Genomic DNA, 14,219 nt, shown 5'->3' with positions numbered 1-14,219 from the left:
TAGGCCACGCCCCTCGGCGGCTCCCGTTCGCAGACGGCGCGGCGCGCTCCTCTGACGCGAGGCGCCTTCCTCTGACGTCAGGTCCCGCCCCCGCCCCACCCCGCGCCCGCCCTCTGCAGCCGGAGCGGCTTCGCCTGAGGCGGCGGCTGAGGCGGCCGAAGCGGCGCCGGGGGTCGTGGTCGCCGGCCCTGCGGCGGCCCGCTGTCAGTCTGCTCCCGTCCCGGGCCGGCGGGCGATGGTGCGGCGGAGCGCGCGGACGCGGGCGGCGCGGCGGCGGGCATGAGGGAGGATGGAAGGGCAAGATGAGGTGTCGGCGCGGGAGCAGCACTTCCACAGCCAAGTGCGGGAGTCCACGGTGAGCCGGCCCGCGCCCCGCCCCCACGGCCCTGCTCCCCCTCCCCCCACGCGCCCCGGCCGCAGTCCCGCAGCCCCCCGCCCCCGGCCGCGCCCTGCGCCCCCCGCGCCCCCCGCGCCCCCCGCGCCCCCCGCGCCCGAGCTGGGTGCGCGCCGCGCCGCCACCCGCGCCCTCCGCCCCGAGCTCTGCCGTGAGCGCACACAGGTGTGCGCGCAGGTGCCTGTGCGGCCGCTCCCGGCGCCCCGCGGCCCGGCCCCGCGTGCGCCCAGCCGGACGCCTCCCGCTGTGGGGGACGGCGGCGACTGAGGCCCCGGAGGGCCCGAGCCTGAGTCCATTGTGCTCCGCGGGCAACTTCTGGTGGCGGGCGTCCTGCTGGGACCGGGAAGCGGGCTTGGCCTTAGAAACCGGCTTTGCTGTGTCTGCCTTTTCGTCGTGCGCCGCGCGCGTCCCGATGTGTTCGTGTTTTCCCAGCAGTCGCACTTCGGGTTTACACATTCCCTCTTCCGACTTCTCCCAGACTTGGTCACAGCTCTTGCTCGGGGGTGAAGGAATTCTGGTGTAGAATCGCCGGATTTGTGTCTTTATTGATCTTGAAATTGAGAGCTGCTTTGCCGAGTCATAACTTGGAATAAAGAGCATTCGTTCCTGTCGCTGTTGTTGTGTGACTATAGTGCGACCGACTTTATTTTATTGTTTTGAAGGTTATTGGGAGAGGGAGAGGGAGAGAGAGAATCCCAAGCAGGCTCCGTGCTGTCCGCGTGGAGCCAGACGTGGGTGGGGCTTGAACGCACAGCCCTGAGATCGTGACCTGAGCCGAAATCAGGAGTCAGGTGCTCAATAGACCGAGCCCCTGTTTTACTTTTCAGGGGCGCTTCAGTAGTTAACAGGTTGGGGCTGCAAATATTCTTGTACGTGTTTCTCGGTGAGCGTGTGTCCGCATTTCTGTTAGGAAGATGCCCTGGGGTGGGACCGCTGTGTAGGTTGCGCATTTATCCTTAATAGACACTTTCCTCCGGTTTACCAAAGTGCTTGCACCACCTTGCACTCCCACAGCACTGAATGAGGGGTGTGGTTGCTCCCCAGCTTTAGCAACGCTTAGTATTTTCTGTCCTGTTTAAATGTAAGTCATTGTACTAAGCGTCGTAATATTTATTGCGCAACAAATTTTATTTGCATTTCTCTAACGGTTTAGTGAATTTCGGTACCTTTTCATGTGTTTATGGGTATTTGGAACTCTTGCGAAGCCTCAAGTCTTTTCCTCATTTAAAAAAAAAGTTAATTCGTTTATTTTGGGAGAGCGTGTGCGCGAGTGGGGGAGGGGCAGAGAGAGGGAGAGAGAATCCTAAGCAGGCTCCGTGCTGTCAGTGCGGAGCCTAACGTCAGGCTCAGACTCACGAACCATGACATCGTGACCTGAGCGGAAATCAAGAGTTGGGTGCTTAACTGACTGAGACACCCAGGTGCCCCCCCAGGGTTTCATTTTCTCCATGTTCTTACTAACACATGTTGTTTTCTGCGGGTTTTTTTTTTTTTTTAATAATAGTTATCCTAATGGGTGTGCAGTGTTAACTCATCATGGTTTTTATTTGCATTTTCCTGATGATTAGTGATGTTGAGCGTTATTTCGTGTGCTTCCTGGCCATATGTATATCTTCTGTAGAGAAATATCTATTTGAGTCCTTTGCTCATTTTTGGATTGGATTGTTTTGTTGTTGAGTTTTAGGAATTTTTTGTTTTGAGAGAAAGAGCAAGTGGGGAGAGGGACAGAGTGGGTAGAGGAGAGAATCTTAAGCAGGCTCCATGCTCATGGCGCAGCCCAAGGTGGGGCCTGATTCCACAACCCTGGGATCGTGACCTGAACCAAAAGCAAGAGTCGGTCACTCAACCTATTGAGCCACCCAGGCGCCCCGAGTTTTAGCACTTCTATATATATTCTGGATAGTAATCCCTTATTAAATGTGAGATTTGCAAATATTTTCTCCCATTCTGTGGGTTGCCTTTTTACTCTATTGATAGTGTTCTTTGCACAAAAGTTAATGTTGATGAAGTTCAGTTTATCCATTTTTTTCTGTTTTTGCCTGTGCTTTTGGTGTTGTATTGGAGAAATCATCACCAAATCCAGTGTCATGAAGATTTCCACCTATGTTTTCCTCTCAGAGTTTTATAGTTTAATTCTTACATTTGGGGTCTTTGATTTTGAGTTAGTTTTTGCATATTGTGTAGTGTTTAACTTTTAAATACTAGTAATCCTGTTTTGTCTTTAGTATTATGAATATCTCAGAGTTCTTTCATCAATGACTTTAATGAGTACATTGGATTTTAGCTATTAACCAGGTGGTAATGATCTATTTTCTTTCTTCCTTTTGCTGTTTATTTTCCCTTTTTCTTTTCAGCTTCATGTGTGCACAATTGGATTAGTTATAATCCTTGGTTCATACACAGAATTTTCATTGGTTCATATGTGACCTGCCTTTGATTAACCTATTTTTAAATGACATGCATCCGTGAACCATTACCCAGGATACTAAAACGTTGTCTCCAGCTTATTAAATGCCCAGCAGGGGAACTGAAATATGGACAGCAATTTATATGTATCTGTTCTGTATACCTGTCATAGTTGCACAGCATCACTTGTCTTTTGGTGCATCTGTTGTTTGGATGCATTTTCTTAGATGTTATCTTCAAAATGGCTTTCTTACCTTGGTGCCACTTTTGCCGATATAGCTATTACTTTAAAATGGTCACAGGTTAATGAATAACTGTACTGAAAAATCCCCATAATCCCTTCACTGGTTTAATAATAAGTACCATTAATTGAGTGCTTATCAGGTGTCTTATTGGAGTCTCATAACAAGCATGCGAAGTAGGTATTTCACAGCACGCAGCCAAAGTGGCATAGTCAGTGTGCGATAGAACCAGAGTTTGAATCCAGGCAGGCTGATTTCACAGCCTGTGCTATATTTACAGTCCTATAAAGTTTAAACCTCCACCATGACAGAGTTGTGTGGGATCCAACTAGATTGGTTACATAAAATGCTTATTTTAAGGCTAATGAAAGGACCACGGAGAGACTATGAAACTAGCTGGCAGGGAGTTTTGCGCAATTCAAATTCTTCCTTATTCTGGCTATGGCTTAAGCTCCCTCACTTGGGTGAAGTATTTTGGGGGGACCGTTCTGGGGTTGACTAGGACTTTTACAACAGTAGAGATTTTAGGACTTTCTAATTTATTTGAATTCCTTCAAATTCCTTCTTTTTGGCCAAATAGAGTGGGGATGTAATGGAGATGCCAGGGATCATTCTCTCTCTACTGTTTCCCTAGGTGAGTTTACCTGCCTTTTTCTACCAGGGTCTCCCCTTCATTTCCATGGCTTACTCCTTGTGCTGCAGATAAAAACTTTAGCTCTTCCCTCTTGAGAAATAGGGGTTGGGCAGAAGATGGGAGGGAGTCGTTAATCTTGTATATAAATTTGGAATGCAGTTGTCTGGGGGTCTATAGGCTTTTCCGAGCTTTTTTCACTGCCTTCCAGACAAAGACCACCAGGAATATACCTGTAGTTGGATAAGTTGGGTTGATGGCATGTTGCAGTGAGGGAAAATGCATACCACTGGGAACTGTGGGGGTGTTTCAATAAGAGAGTATTAGAAAGGAACTTTTAAAAATAGGATTTGTGCTTGTGTTGGGTGATTTGGAAAGAGTTTAAGAAAGTGGGGCTTTGATCTGTATTGGATGCTGTTAGGAAGCAGAGATAGTTTTATGATTAAGTATTTTAATCTTGTCTAGAAGTCAAGAAGACTGGGGTGAAGCTAAAGCTGGAATTGGTAAAGAAGCAAGTCATTTTTATGAACCATGATGGAAAGATATTTGGTCATTTTTATGGTTTGGATGGCATTCATGTTTCTTGTCTTTGTTCAGTCATGATTACAGAGTGGTATTGTTTATTCTTTGTCCATTATGGTCATAGGATGCCCTTCTGTGATGTTGACGTTCTCTGAAGTTGTTTATTTTCAAGGAAGGATTATCGAGGCCTGGCTGTGAGTGCCTTGCTCTGAGATGCTAGCCAGTTTGTAGCAACAACAAGGCCTAGCCGATAGTAGCAGGCGAGCTTCCAGATGTCCGGGGGTGCTTTTTCTTTCTCAGTGTGGCCCATAAAGTCTTATAGTGGAATGGAGTAGTGAATACAAAACCAATCATATATTAATTTTATAACATAGGTGAGCAAAAAGGAATGGGATAGAGGTAGAGAGGATTCTTTGTATTTGATTTTGCTAAACTGGGTTACATGGTTCATTCCCCTGGTCGGTGGTACAGTAACCCTTAAAGATGCTCGTGTTTTAGTCTCTGGAAGCTGTAGGTCATCATACATGGCAGGAGGGACTTGCAGATGCGATTATGTTAAGGGAGAGATTGACCTAGATTATATGGGTAAGTGCAGTGCAGTTACAAGGTTCGTTATAAGAGGGAGGCGGGAAGAGTCAGAGTCAGAGAAGGAGATGTGACAACAAGCAGAGGACAGAGTGAAGGACTTTGAAGGTGCAGGAAAGGCCATGAGTCAGGGAAAGTGAATGCCTCCAGAAGCTGGAAAAGTCACGGAAATGGATTCTCCCGAGAGCCCCCAGAAGGAATTAGCCTTGCTGATGTCTTGATTTTAGCCTAGTGATACCCATGTTAGGTTTGTGACTTTAGAACTTTGAGGTAATAAGTTTATGGTAAGTCACTAAGTTTGTGCTAATTGGTTAGAGCAGTCACTCAGACTCCTTCATCAGGAGGCTTTGACCTTCACTGCTCTCCTTGTGAGTATACCTCACTCCTCCCTAGTTCTGTACTTAGGGTTGAAGGAGACTGAGGCATTTCTGATTACACACGAGATAGTTTTTCCTTTCTTTTTATTCTCTCCATCTTAAGTGATCATTGGAAGTATAATTTCTGAGAGGTGTAGGCATCCAAAGAATGTCATACCATTTCAGTGTGATTTCTGGTGTTAGTTTTCCTTTTGTTTCCAAGCTAACATTATACAGTAGGATGGAATATAAAATCTCTGAGAGCTGTATGCTTTTGTTTTATTCTGCATGGTACTTGTAGAGGATAATTGTAGATATTCACTCATGATGATTGGACGTTGAAGATTATATCCAAATATAGTGGCGTAGGTTAATTTCCTGAAAATCTTGAGTTTTAGGATAATTTGTAAACTTTTTTTTTAATGTTTATTTTTGAGAGAGAGACAGAGCGTGAGCAGGGGAGGGGCAGAGAGAGAAGGAGATACAGAATCGAAATAGGGTCCAGGCTCCGGGCTGTCAGTGCAGAGTCTGACACGGGGCTTGAACTCATGAACTGTGAGGTCATGACCTGAGCCAAAGTCGGATGCTTAACCGACTGAGCCCCCCAGGTGCCCCCGTAATAGGATAATTCAAAGAACTTAAGGCATTATAAGAAAAAACGGACATGAGGTGATAAAATTCAGAATTTATCTTTGAAAGCCCTTGTAAATATTTTAACACTTAATATGACAATTCCGAAAGGGCACACGGTAAAGACAATAAATTCTAATTTTACACTGCTAATGTCGTTATCCTTTGTGTGTTAGAATCTTCAGAATCTCCTTCCCTAGAATTTCAGTGGGATCCTTGTTAACACATTTTGGATTGTTTTGAATAATATGCATTCTGAGAAGTGTTTCCTTCCGTCTGTTCCTCCATCCAGATGTCTTGCTGATTTTTGGCTCAGAGTTTTTGACTCCTGGGATCCAACTCCTCACTATTCTTTCCACTGGCACAGAAGAACGTGTGTGCTGGAGGTGGGAGAAGCTTTGGGTGACCTGTCCCAGTTGCTGGGCGTAGAACCCCCGGCTCTGCCCTCGTTGACTCCGTGTCAGAGCACTGATGTTCTCTGTGCCTGTTTTCCCACTTTGCCCTCAGATGCTAGTGGGGTGCCAGGTTGTGCAGCTCGGATTTGCCTTCCCAGGGTGACATTGTAAAAACTGTTTTTCCGTCATCCCACTTTACCTGTCTTTCCATTGCTGATGCATCTCAACCAGCAGCGGCTTGAAATTTGGGGATGCCAGAATGTTTTGGTTTTTAAAAAGCTTTGTAGAATTAAAAAAAAAAAAGCTTTGTAGAATTAAATTTGCATGAAGTTCAAATTGTGTAAGGGGAACTTGAAATGGGAGAGGGAATACAATATCATATTCTTTTCTTTGTGGGTCATTTTGTGGCAGGACTCGTGATAAAACTCATCGTGATTCTGTTGTGTAGGCCATAGATTCTCTAGATGGAAGGGTTAGAGTTATTCCGATACTAAATCTGTACCGGTTTCCACATATTTTTTTCAGGGCTTAGGATTCAGGAACTTTCCACATACTCCTTAAAGTACAGTTTTTGGCCTTTAGAAGTCATTCATTTAACGTTATGTTATTTTTTATTTTTTAAATGTTTATTTTTGATACAGAGTGTGCATGCTTGCGCTGGGGCAGGGGCAGGAGCAGAGAGGGAGGGAGACGGGATCCGAAGCAGGCTCTTCAGTGAGAGCAGAGAGCCCAAGGCAGGGCTTGAACTCCCAAACTGTGAGATCATGACCTGAGCTGAGGTCAGACGCTCAACCGAGCCACCCAGGCACCCCATCATCTAACATTATTTTAATTTTCCTCAAATATATGTCTGTATCTTTTAGAGCGCCATAACAAAATGCGGAATTTCATGAAAAGCTGGGCATCTAGGACTGCCAGCAGGCTTTCCCCAGCATGCTAAATCATGAGATGGGGATTCTGTGGGATTGATCTAGGAGTCTGAGTATCAGGTGCATTATTGAGGCCTATACTGTTGTTAATCATAGTCTAATACTTTCTTTCAAAAGCCAGAAATTTAACTGTTATACTTTATTGAGAGCCCGAGCTTCACTTTACTGCACAGCAGTGCTGAAGCTAAACAAGGAGGCAGCTTTGTTGGGTTTGGATCGGGGTGGTGTAGGTTCCAGTCACATCTGTGCTTTACTAGCTGTGTGGTATTGGGCACGTTGCTTAATCTCTTGGAACCTTAATTTTCTTGTTTATGAAAAAAGGAATTATAATACCTGCCTTAAAGATGTGCAGATTAGGTCAGATGATGCCAGGAAAGTGCTTGCACATTATTTGAAGCATGATCATTACTTAGTACATTGGGATTCATTATTTCAGTTGACTTTGAGGTATTGAATTAAGCTTGTTTAAGAATAGAGGAATTTTGGGGTTGCCTGGGTGGCTCAGTCAGTTAAGCATCCGACTTTGGCTCAGGTCATGATCTAGCAGTCTGTGGGTTCGAGCCCCGCATCGGGGACTGGGCTGACGGCTCGTTGCCTGGATCCTGCTTTGGATTCTGTGTCTCCCTCTTTCTCTGCCCCTCCCCTGCTTGCATACCCTCTTTCTTTCTCTCTCTCTCTCTCTCAAAAAAAAAAAAAATGAATATACATTTAAAATAAATGCATTTGAAAAAGACAAAAAAAAAACAATAGAGGAAGCGTTGAATGGGTTTCAGGGTTGTAGTTACCAAGAGCACATGATATAACTTTGTTGACTTGAGGGACATCTAGATAATAAAAGAGCAAGGTGATGGGAATTTTTTTCTTCATGTTATTATATTCTGATTTTGCTTCTGTATGTACTCTCCAAGAAGTTCTATGCAGTAGCTTTTAAATGTGTTCCAGGGCTGGCTGTATAATTTTTTGGACCCAGTGGAAAATGAAAATACAGATTGTTCAAAAAGCAAGAAAAAAATGCTGTTAAAGGTACTAAAATATAAAGCTTTTTCTTTTATTACGTGGCTTTTCTCCTAAATTGCCATAGTGCTTTTTATTTGATATTCAGTGTTCTAAATTAAAAAAAAAATTATTTTAATTCCCATGTAGTTAACATACTGTGTTATATTAGTTTTGGGCGTACAATATAGTGATTCAGCAGTTCCATATATTACTCAGTGCTCATTAAGATCAGTGTACTCTTAATCCGTATCACCTATTTTACCTATCCTGCTACCCATCTTCCCCTGGTAACCACCTGTTTGTTTTCAATAGTGAAGAGTCTGTTTTTTTGGTTTGTCTCTTTTTTCCCCCTTTGTTCATTTGTTTTATTTCTTAAATTCTGCATGTGAGTGAATTCGTATGGTATTTGTTTTCTCTGACTTATTTTGCTTTGCATTATATTCCCTCGATCCATCCATGCTGTTGCAAATGGCAAGATTTCATTCTTTTTGATAGCTAAGTAATACTCCACTGTATATATATACCACATCTTCTCCATTCATCGTTGGTGGACACTTGGACTGCTTTCATAATTTGGCTTGTTGTAAACAATGCTGCAGTAAACATAATGATGCATATGTTCTTTCCAATTAGTATTTTTGTGTTCTTTGGGTAAATACCCAGCAATGTGAATGCTGGATCATAGGGTAGTTCTATTTTTAATTTTTTGAGGAACCTCCATACTGTTTTCTACAGTGGCTGCACCGGTTTGCATTCCCACCAGTAGTGCCCAGGGGTTCCCTTTTCTCCACATGCTGCCAACACTTGTTTCTTGTGTTTTTGATTTTAGCCATCGTGACAGGTGTGAGGTGATATCTCATTGTAATTTTGATTTACATTTCCCTGATGATGAGTGATGTTGAATATCTTTTCATGTGTCTATTGGCCATCTGCATGTCTTCTTTGGAGAAATGTCTGTTCATGTCTTGTGCCCATTTTTTTAATGGGATTATTTCTGTTTTGGGCGTTGAGTTGTAGAAGTTCTTTATATTTTGGATACTCACCCTTTATTGGATATGTCATTTGCAGAGATCTTCTGCCATTCATAGGTTGTCTTTTAGTTTTGTTGGTTGTTTTCTTTGCTGTGCAGAAACTTTTTATTTTGATGAGTCCCAGTAGTTTATTTTTGCTTTTTTTCCCCTTGCCTCAGGAGACATATCTAGAAAAATGTGTTAATGTTGCTGTCTGTACTCTTTTCTAGGCTTTTTATGGTTTCAGGTCTCACATTTAGGTCTTTCATCCATTTTGAGTTTATTTTGTGTAGGGTGTAAGAAAGTGGTCCAGATTAATTCTTTTACATGTGGCTGTCCAGTTTTCCCAACACCATTTGTTATAGAGACTTTTTCCCATAGAATATTCTTCCTGCTTTGTCAGAGATTAATTGGTCGTATAATTGTGGGTTTATTTTGGGTTTTCTATTGAGTTCTCTTGATTTACATGTCTGTTTTTGTGTGAGTACCATACTATTTTGTTTACTACAACTCTAATAGGACTTGAAATCTGGAATTGTGATACCACCATCTTTGCTTTTCTTTTTTATGATTACTTTATCTATTCAAGGTCTTTTGTGGTTTCCTACACATTTTAGGATTATTCATTCTAGTTCTATGAAAAATGCTGTTGATATTTTGAGAGGGATTGCATTATTCCATAGATGGCTTTGGTAGTATAGATATTTTAACAATATTTTTCTTCTAATCCATGAGGATGGAATATTTGTGTCGTTTTCAGTTTCTTTCATGAATGTTTTATAGTTTCCAGAGTACAGGTCTTTTACCTCCTTGGTTAAACTTATTCCTAGGTATTTTATTATTTTTGGTGCAATTGTAAATTGAAATGTTGCCTTAATTTCTTTCTGCTGCTTCATTATTAGAGTATAGAAATAATGCAATATTAGTTTTACATGCAAACGTAAGAGCATTGAACCCATGTGGGATCACTGAAATTATACAATTTATAGTTAGCATTTTATACATGTGTATGAATTTGGTTCTCCCCAGAACAGTGGAAATTCTGCACAAAACAAACTGAACTGTTTTTTTTATAGTTTTTTTGAGATACCATCCACATACCATCTAATTCACCCAATTCAGTGGTTTTTAGTATAGTTAAGAGTTGTGCAGTGATCACCATGATCTAATCCTAGAATGTTTTTATTGTCTCCAGCAGAAACCCCTATACCCATTAGCAGTCATTCCCCATTTCCCCCTGAATCCTCCAGTCCTAGGCAACCATGAATCTACTTTCTGTCTGTACGGATTTGCCCATTCTGGATATTTCATATAAATTGAATCATACAGTATGTGTTTTTTGTGTGTGTCTTGCTTTTTGTTCAGTTAGCATGATATTTTCAGGATTCAGTCACGTTGTAACATGCATCAATACTTCATTCTTTTTTATGGTCAGAGAATATTTCATTATATGGATATGCCACATTTTGTTTATTCATTCTTTAGTTGATGGACCTTCAGGTTTTTTCCACTTTTTGGCTTTTATGAAGAATGTTGCTGTGAACATTGCTGTATGAGTTTTTGTGTGGATGTATGTTTTCATTTTTCTTGGGTGGAATTGCGGGATCATAGGATAACTCTTTAATATTTTGAGGAACTGTCAAATTATTTTCCAAAGTTGTGATATCATTTCACATTTCTACCATTAATGTAGGAGAATTTCTATTTTTCTACATCCTTTTCAACACTTGCTATTAACTGTCATTTTGATTTTTAATTTAGTCATCCTAGTATGAAGTGTTATCTCATTGTGGTTTTGATTTGCATTTCCCTGATGACTAAAGACGTTGAATGTCTTTCTGTGTGCTTATTGGCCATTTGTGTATCATCTTTGGAGGAATGTCTATTCAGATCTTTTGCCTTTTTTTTTTTTTTTTGTTTTTATGTTTTATTTTTTGAGAGAGCACAAGCAGGGGAGGGGCAGAGAGAGGGGGACAGAGGATCTCAAGTGGGCTCTGCACTGACAGCAGTGAGCCCGATGTTGGGCTTGAACTCATGAACCATGAGATCACCTGAGCCGAAGACAGATGCTTAACCGACTGAGCCACCCTGGTGCCCCGTATGCTTTGTCCTTTTCTAAATTGGTTCTTTTTTTCTTATTATTGAGTTGCAAGTAATCTTTATATATCTTGGACATAATGTGCTTATCAAACATATGACTTGCAGATATTTTCTTCTATTCTGTAGGTCACCTCTTCACTTTCTTGATTGCACCCCAAAAGTTTTTAATCTTGTTGAAATACAATTAATCTATACAATTTTTTTGGTCATTTTTGTATTGATGTCATATTCTAGAAGGCCTTGCCAACCAAAAGTCATAAAGACTCTTGTACTTTTTTCCAAGAATTTTATAATTTTAGTTGTCACATTAAAAAAATTTTTTTTAAATTTTTATTTATTTTTGACAGAGAGAGAGAGAGAGAGCGCGAGCAAGCATGAGTGGGGGAGGGGCAGAGAGAGAGGGAGACACAGGATCTGAAATAGGCTCCAGGTTCTGAGCTGTCAGCACAGAGCCTTACACGGGGCTTGAACTCACGGACAGTGAGATCATGATCTGAGCCGAAGTCAGATGCTCAACCGACTGAGCCATGCAGGAGCCCCAGCCATCACACTTTTTATCTGTGATCCACTTTGAGTTATTAATTCTCATGTATGGTATCTTTTTTGGTGAGCTATCTCTTCAGACCTCTTGCTCATTTTTTAATTAGGTTGTTTGTTTTTTGGGTTTTATGAGTTCTTTCTATATTTTGGATTCAACTTCTACACTTGATCTTAGCTAAAAGGCCGAGAAGCAATGGATTCAACTTCTTTATTGGCTGTGTGTTTTGTACAAATTTTCTACTGGCCTGTGGCTTATCTTCTCTTACCAGTGTTTTTCACAGAGCAGAAGTTTTTAATTATAATCAAGTCCAATTTGTCATTTTTTTTCTTTCATGGATAATGCTTTTCATATCATTTAGAAAAAGTCATTGCTAAACCCACGATCACCTGGATTTTTTGTAGTTTTGTGGTTTACATTTAAGACTGTGATCTATTTTGAGTTTATTTCTGTGAAAGATACAAGGTCTGTGTCTAGATTAATTTTCTTTAACAAAGGAAAAGTCTAGACACTTGAATTAGTTATATACCATAGAAGAGATTGCAGATGTATGTCAAACTCAGTCATATGAAATACTAGGATCTGATGGGCTCATAGCTGAATTCTGTATCACCCTTCAAGAGCAGATAATTCTAATATTATTTATTGTAACCCACACAAAAAGGAGAAAAGCTCTTAATTTCATTTTGTGAAATTAAGTTACCATAACCTCAAAATCTGAATAAAAAAGAAAATTATAAAATAATTTTATTTATAACTGCCAATAAAATTTTAAGATGTAGTATGGTATAATAATGTATGAAAGAATTAATACACAGTAAACAAGATGGATTTATTCCAGGGATGGATCAGCATCAGGATGGCTTAGTACCATGAAACATATTAACATAACTTATCATCTCAACAATTTAAAAGGAAAATTGATTATTCTAATAAACGTTGATAAAATTAAGCAACCATTCCTGACAAAAATGCTAAATAAGATAGAAATGAATGACAATTACTTAAATATTAAAAAAACCAACAAGAAGCATTATACTAAATGTGGAAACCAAAAGCCATTTCATTATTATGAAGAAAAGGCAGGTATGTCTGCTATCATCATTATTATTGGACATTATTTTCGAGATTCTGGGGGATTCAGAAAGCTAAGAATATTTTTTTTTTTTTAACATTTATTTATTTTTGAGACAGAGAGAGACAGAGCATGAACGGGGGAGGGGCAGAGAGAGAGGGAGACACAGAATCGGAAACAGGCTCCAGGCTCTGAGCTGTCAGCACAGAGCCCGACGCGGGGTTCGAACTCATGGACCGCAAGATCGTGACCTGGCTGAAGTCGGACGCTTAACCGACTGCGCCACCCAGGCGCCCCTGGAAAGCTAAGAATATTAATACTGATTATAATTATTAGAAAAGAAGATGATCTTTTTAAATTTGTTACCTGATTGTGTAACTAGAAAAACCATGAGATTCTTGAAATTATGAGCGAGCTTGGTAAACTTACTGGAAACAGTGTAACTATACCTAAGTCAGGAGCTTTTCTGTATACTTGTAATTGCCAACCATAGTCAACGTAAGAAAAATATTTTATTTACATTAGCAACAAAAGGTATAATAAATCAGAACTAAATAAGAAAGGAACAAAGACTGTATGCAGAAAACCATAAAAATGTTTTGAAGAGTATGAAATATTATCTAACAGATGAAAAGATTTTCCACATTTCTGGAGGGAAAGACAATATCATGCAAATGTTAACTCTTCCAAAATCAATTTATATATATACTTAATGCAATTTCAGTTAGAGTCAGAGTTTTATTTGAAATTGAATAAAAGTGATTTTAAGTCCATATGGAAGATTGTCTAAATTTTGCCTCCCCCCCCAAGCCCAAGTGTAGCCTAGGAAATTATGAAAAATGAAACTCATAGAGATTTGCCCAGAGAGCAAATACAGTATATAATTATTTACTATTGAAAGTGCATGTCGTTGTTATCGAAATTGGCAAAGAGAACAAAGAAACATAATAGTCAGAAATATGCCGTAGTATACTTGGGCATTTGATACACAGCAACAGTAGTTATTTTTGGTGGAAGAAGATGGTTTATTTAATAAATTGTGTTGGCGTAATTACTCACCATTCAGAAACAAAATGTGAAATTGAGCTCCCATATCATATATATGAAAATAAGTTCCAGATGGATTAGAGACTTAAGTGTAAAAATAATTTTTTAGAAGGCCTGGCCTTGGGGTGCCTGGGTGGCTCAGTCGGTTAAGCGTCCGACTTCGGCTCAGGTCATGATCTCGCGGTCCGTGAATTGGAGCCCCGCATCGGGCTCTGTGCTGACAGCTCAGAGCCTGGAGCCTGTTTCAGATTCTGTGTCTCTCTCTCTCTGACCCTCCCCCGTTCATGCTCTGTCTCTCTCTGTCTCAAAAATAAATAAATGTTAAAAAAAAAAAAAAAAGAAAAAAAAGAAGGCCTGGCCTTT

At 40.8% G+C, this 14,219-nt stretch overlaps 1 protein-coding gene across 6 annotated transcripts in view; it reads left to right on the top strand.

Annotated features, from left to right (window-relative positions):
• Positions 1-94: 94 nt before the first annotated feature.
• The window catches only part of LMBR1 (limb development membrane protein 1), a 152,699-nt gene continuing 138,574 nt past the window's right edge, over positions 95-14,219 (top strand). For 4 of the 6 annotated variants that reach the window (XM_045053070.1, XM_023250807.2, XM_045053066.1 and 1 more), the window contains exon 1: positions 96-355. In XM_045053070.1, the coding sequence (XP_044909005.1) occupies positions 290-355 (66 nt within the window). In that variant the 5' untranslated portion in view covers positions 96-289. Of the gene's footprint in view, positions 356-14,219 lie in introns of all 6 variants that reach the window. The other 2 variants (XR_002740678.2, XM_023250806.2) reach the window with 2 other exon arrangements.

The sequence above is a fragment of the Felis catus genome, chromosome A2 (assembly GCF_018350175.1).
Source record: "Felis catus isolate Fca126 chromosome A2, F.catus_Fca126_mat1.0, whole genome shotgun sequence".
Lineage (NCBI taxonomy): Eukaryota > Metazoa > Chordata > Mammalia > Carnivora > Felidae > Felis > Felis catus.
Note: the sequence above shows the minus strand (reverse complement) of the source record. Positions and strands in the feature narration are given on the sequence as shown.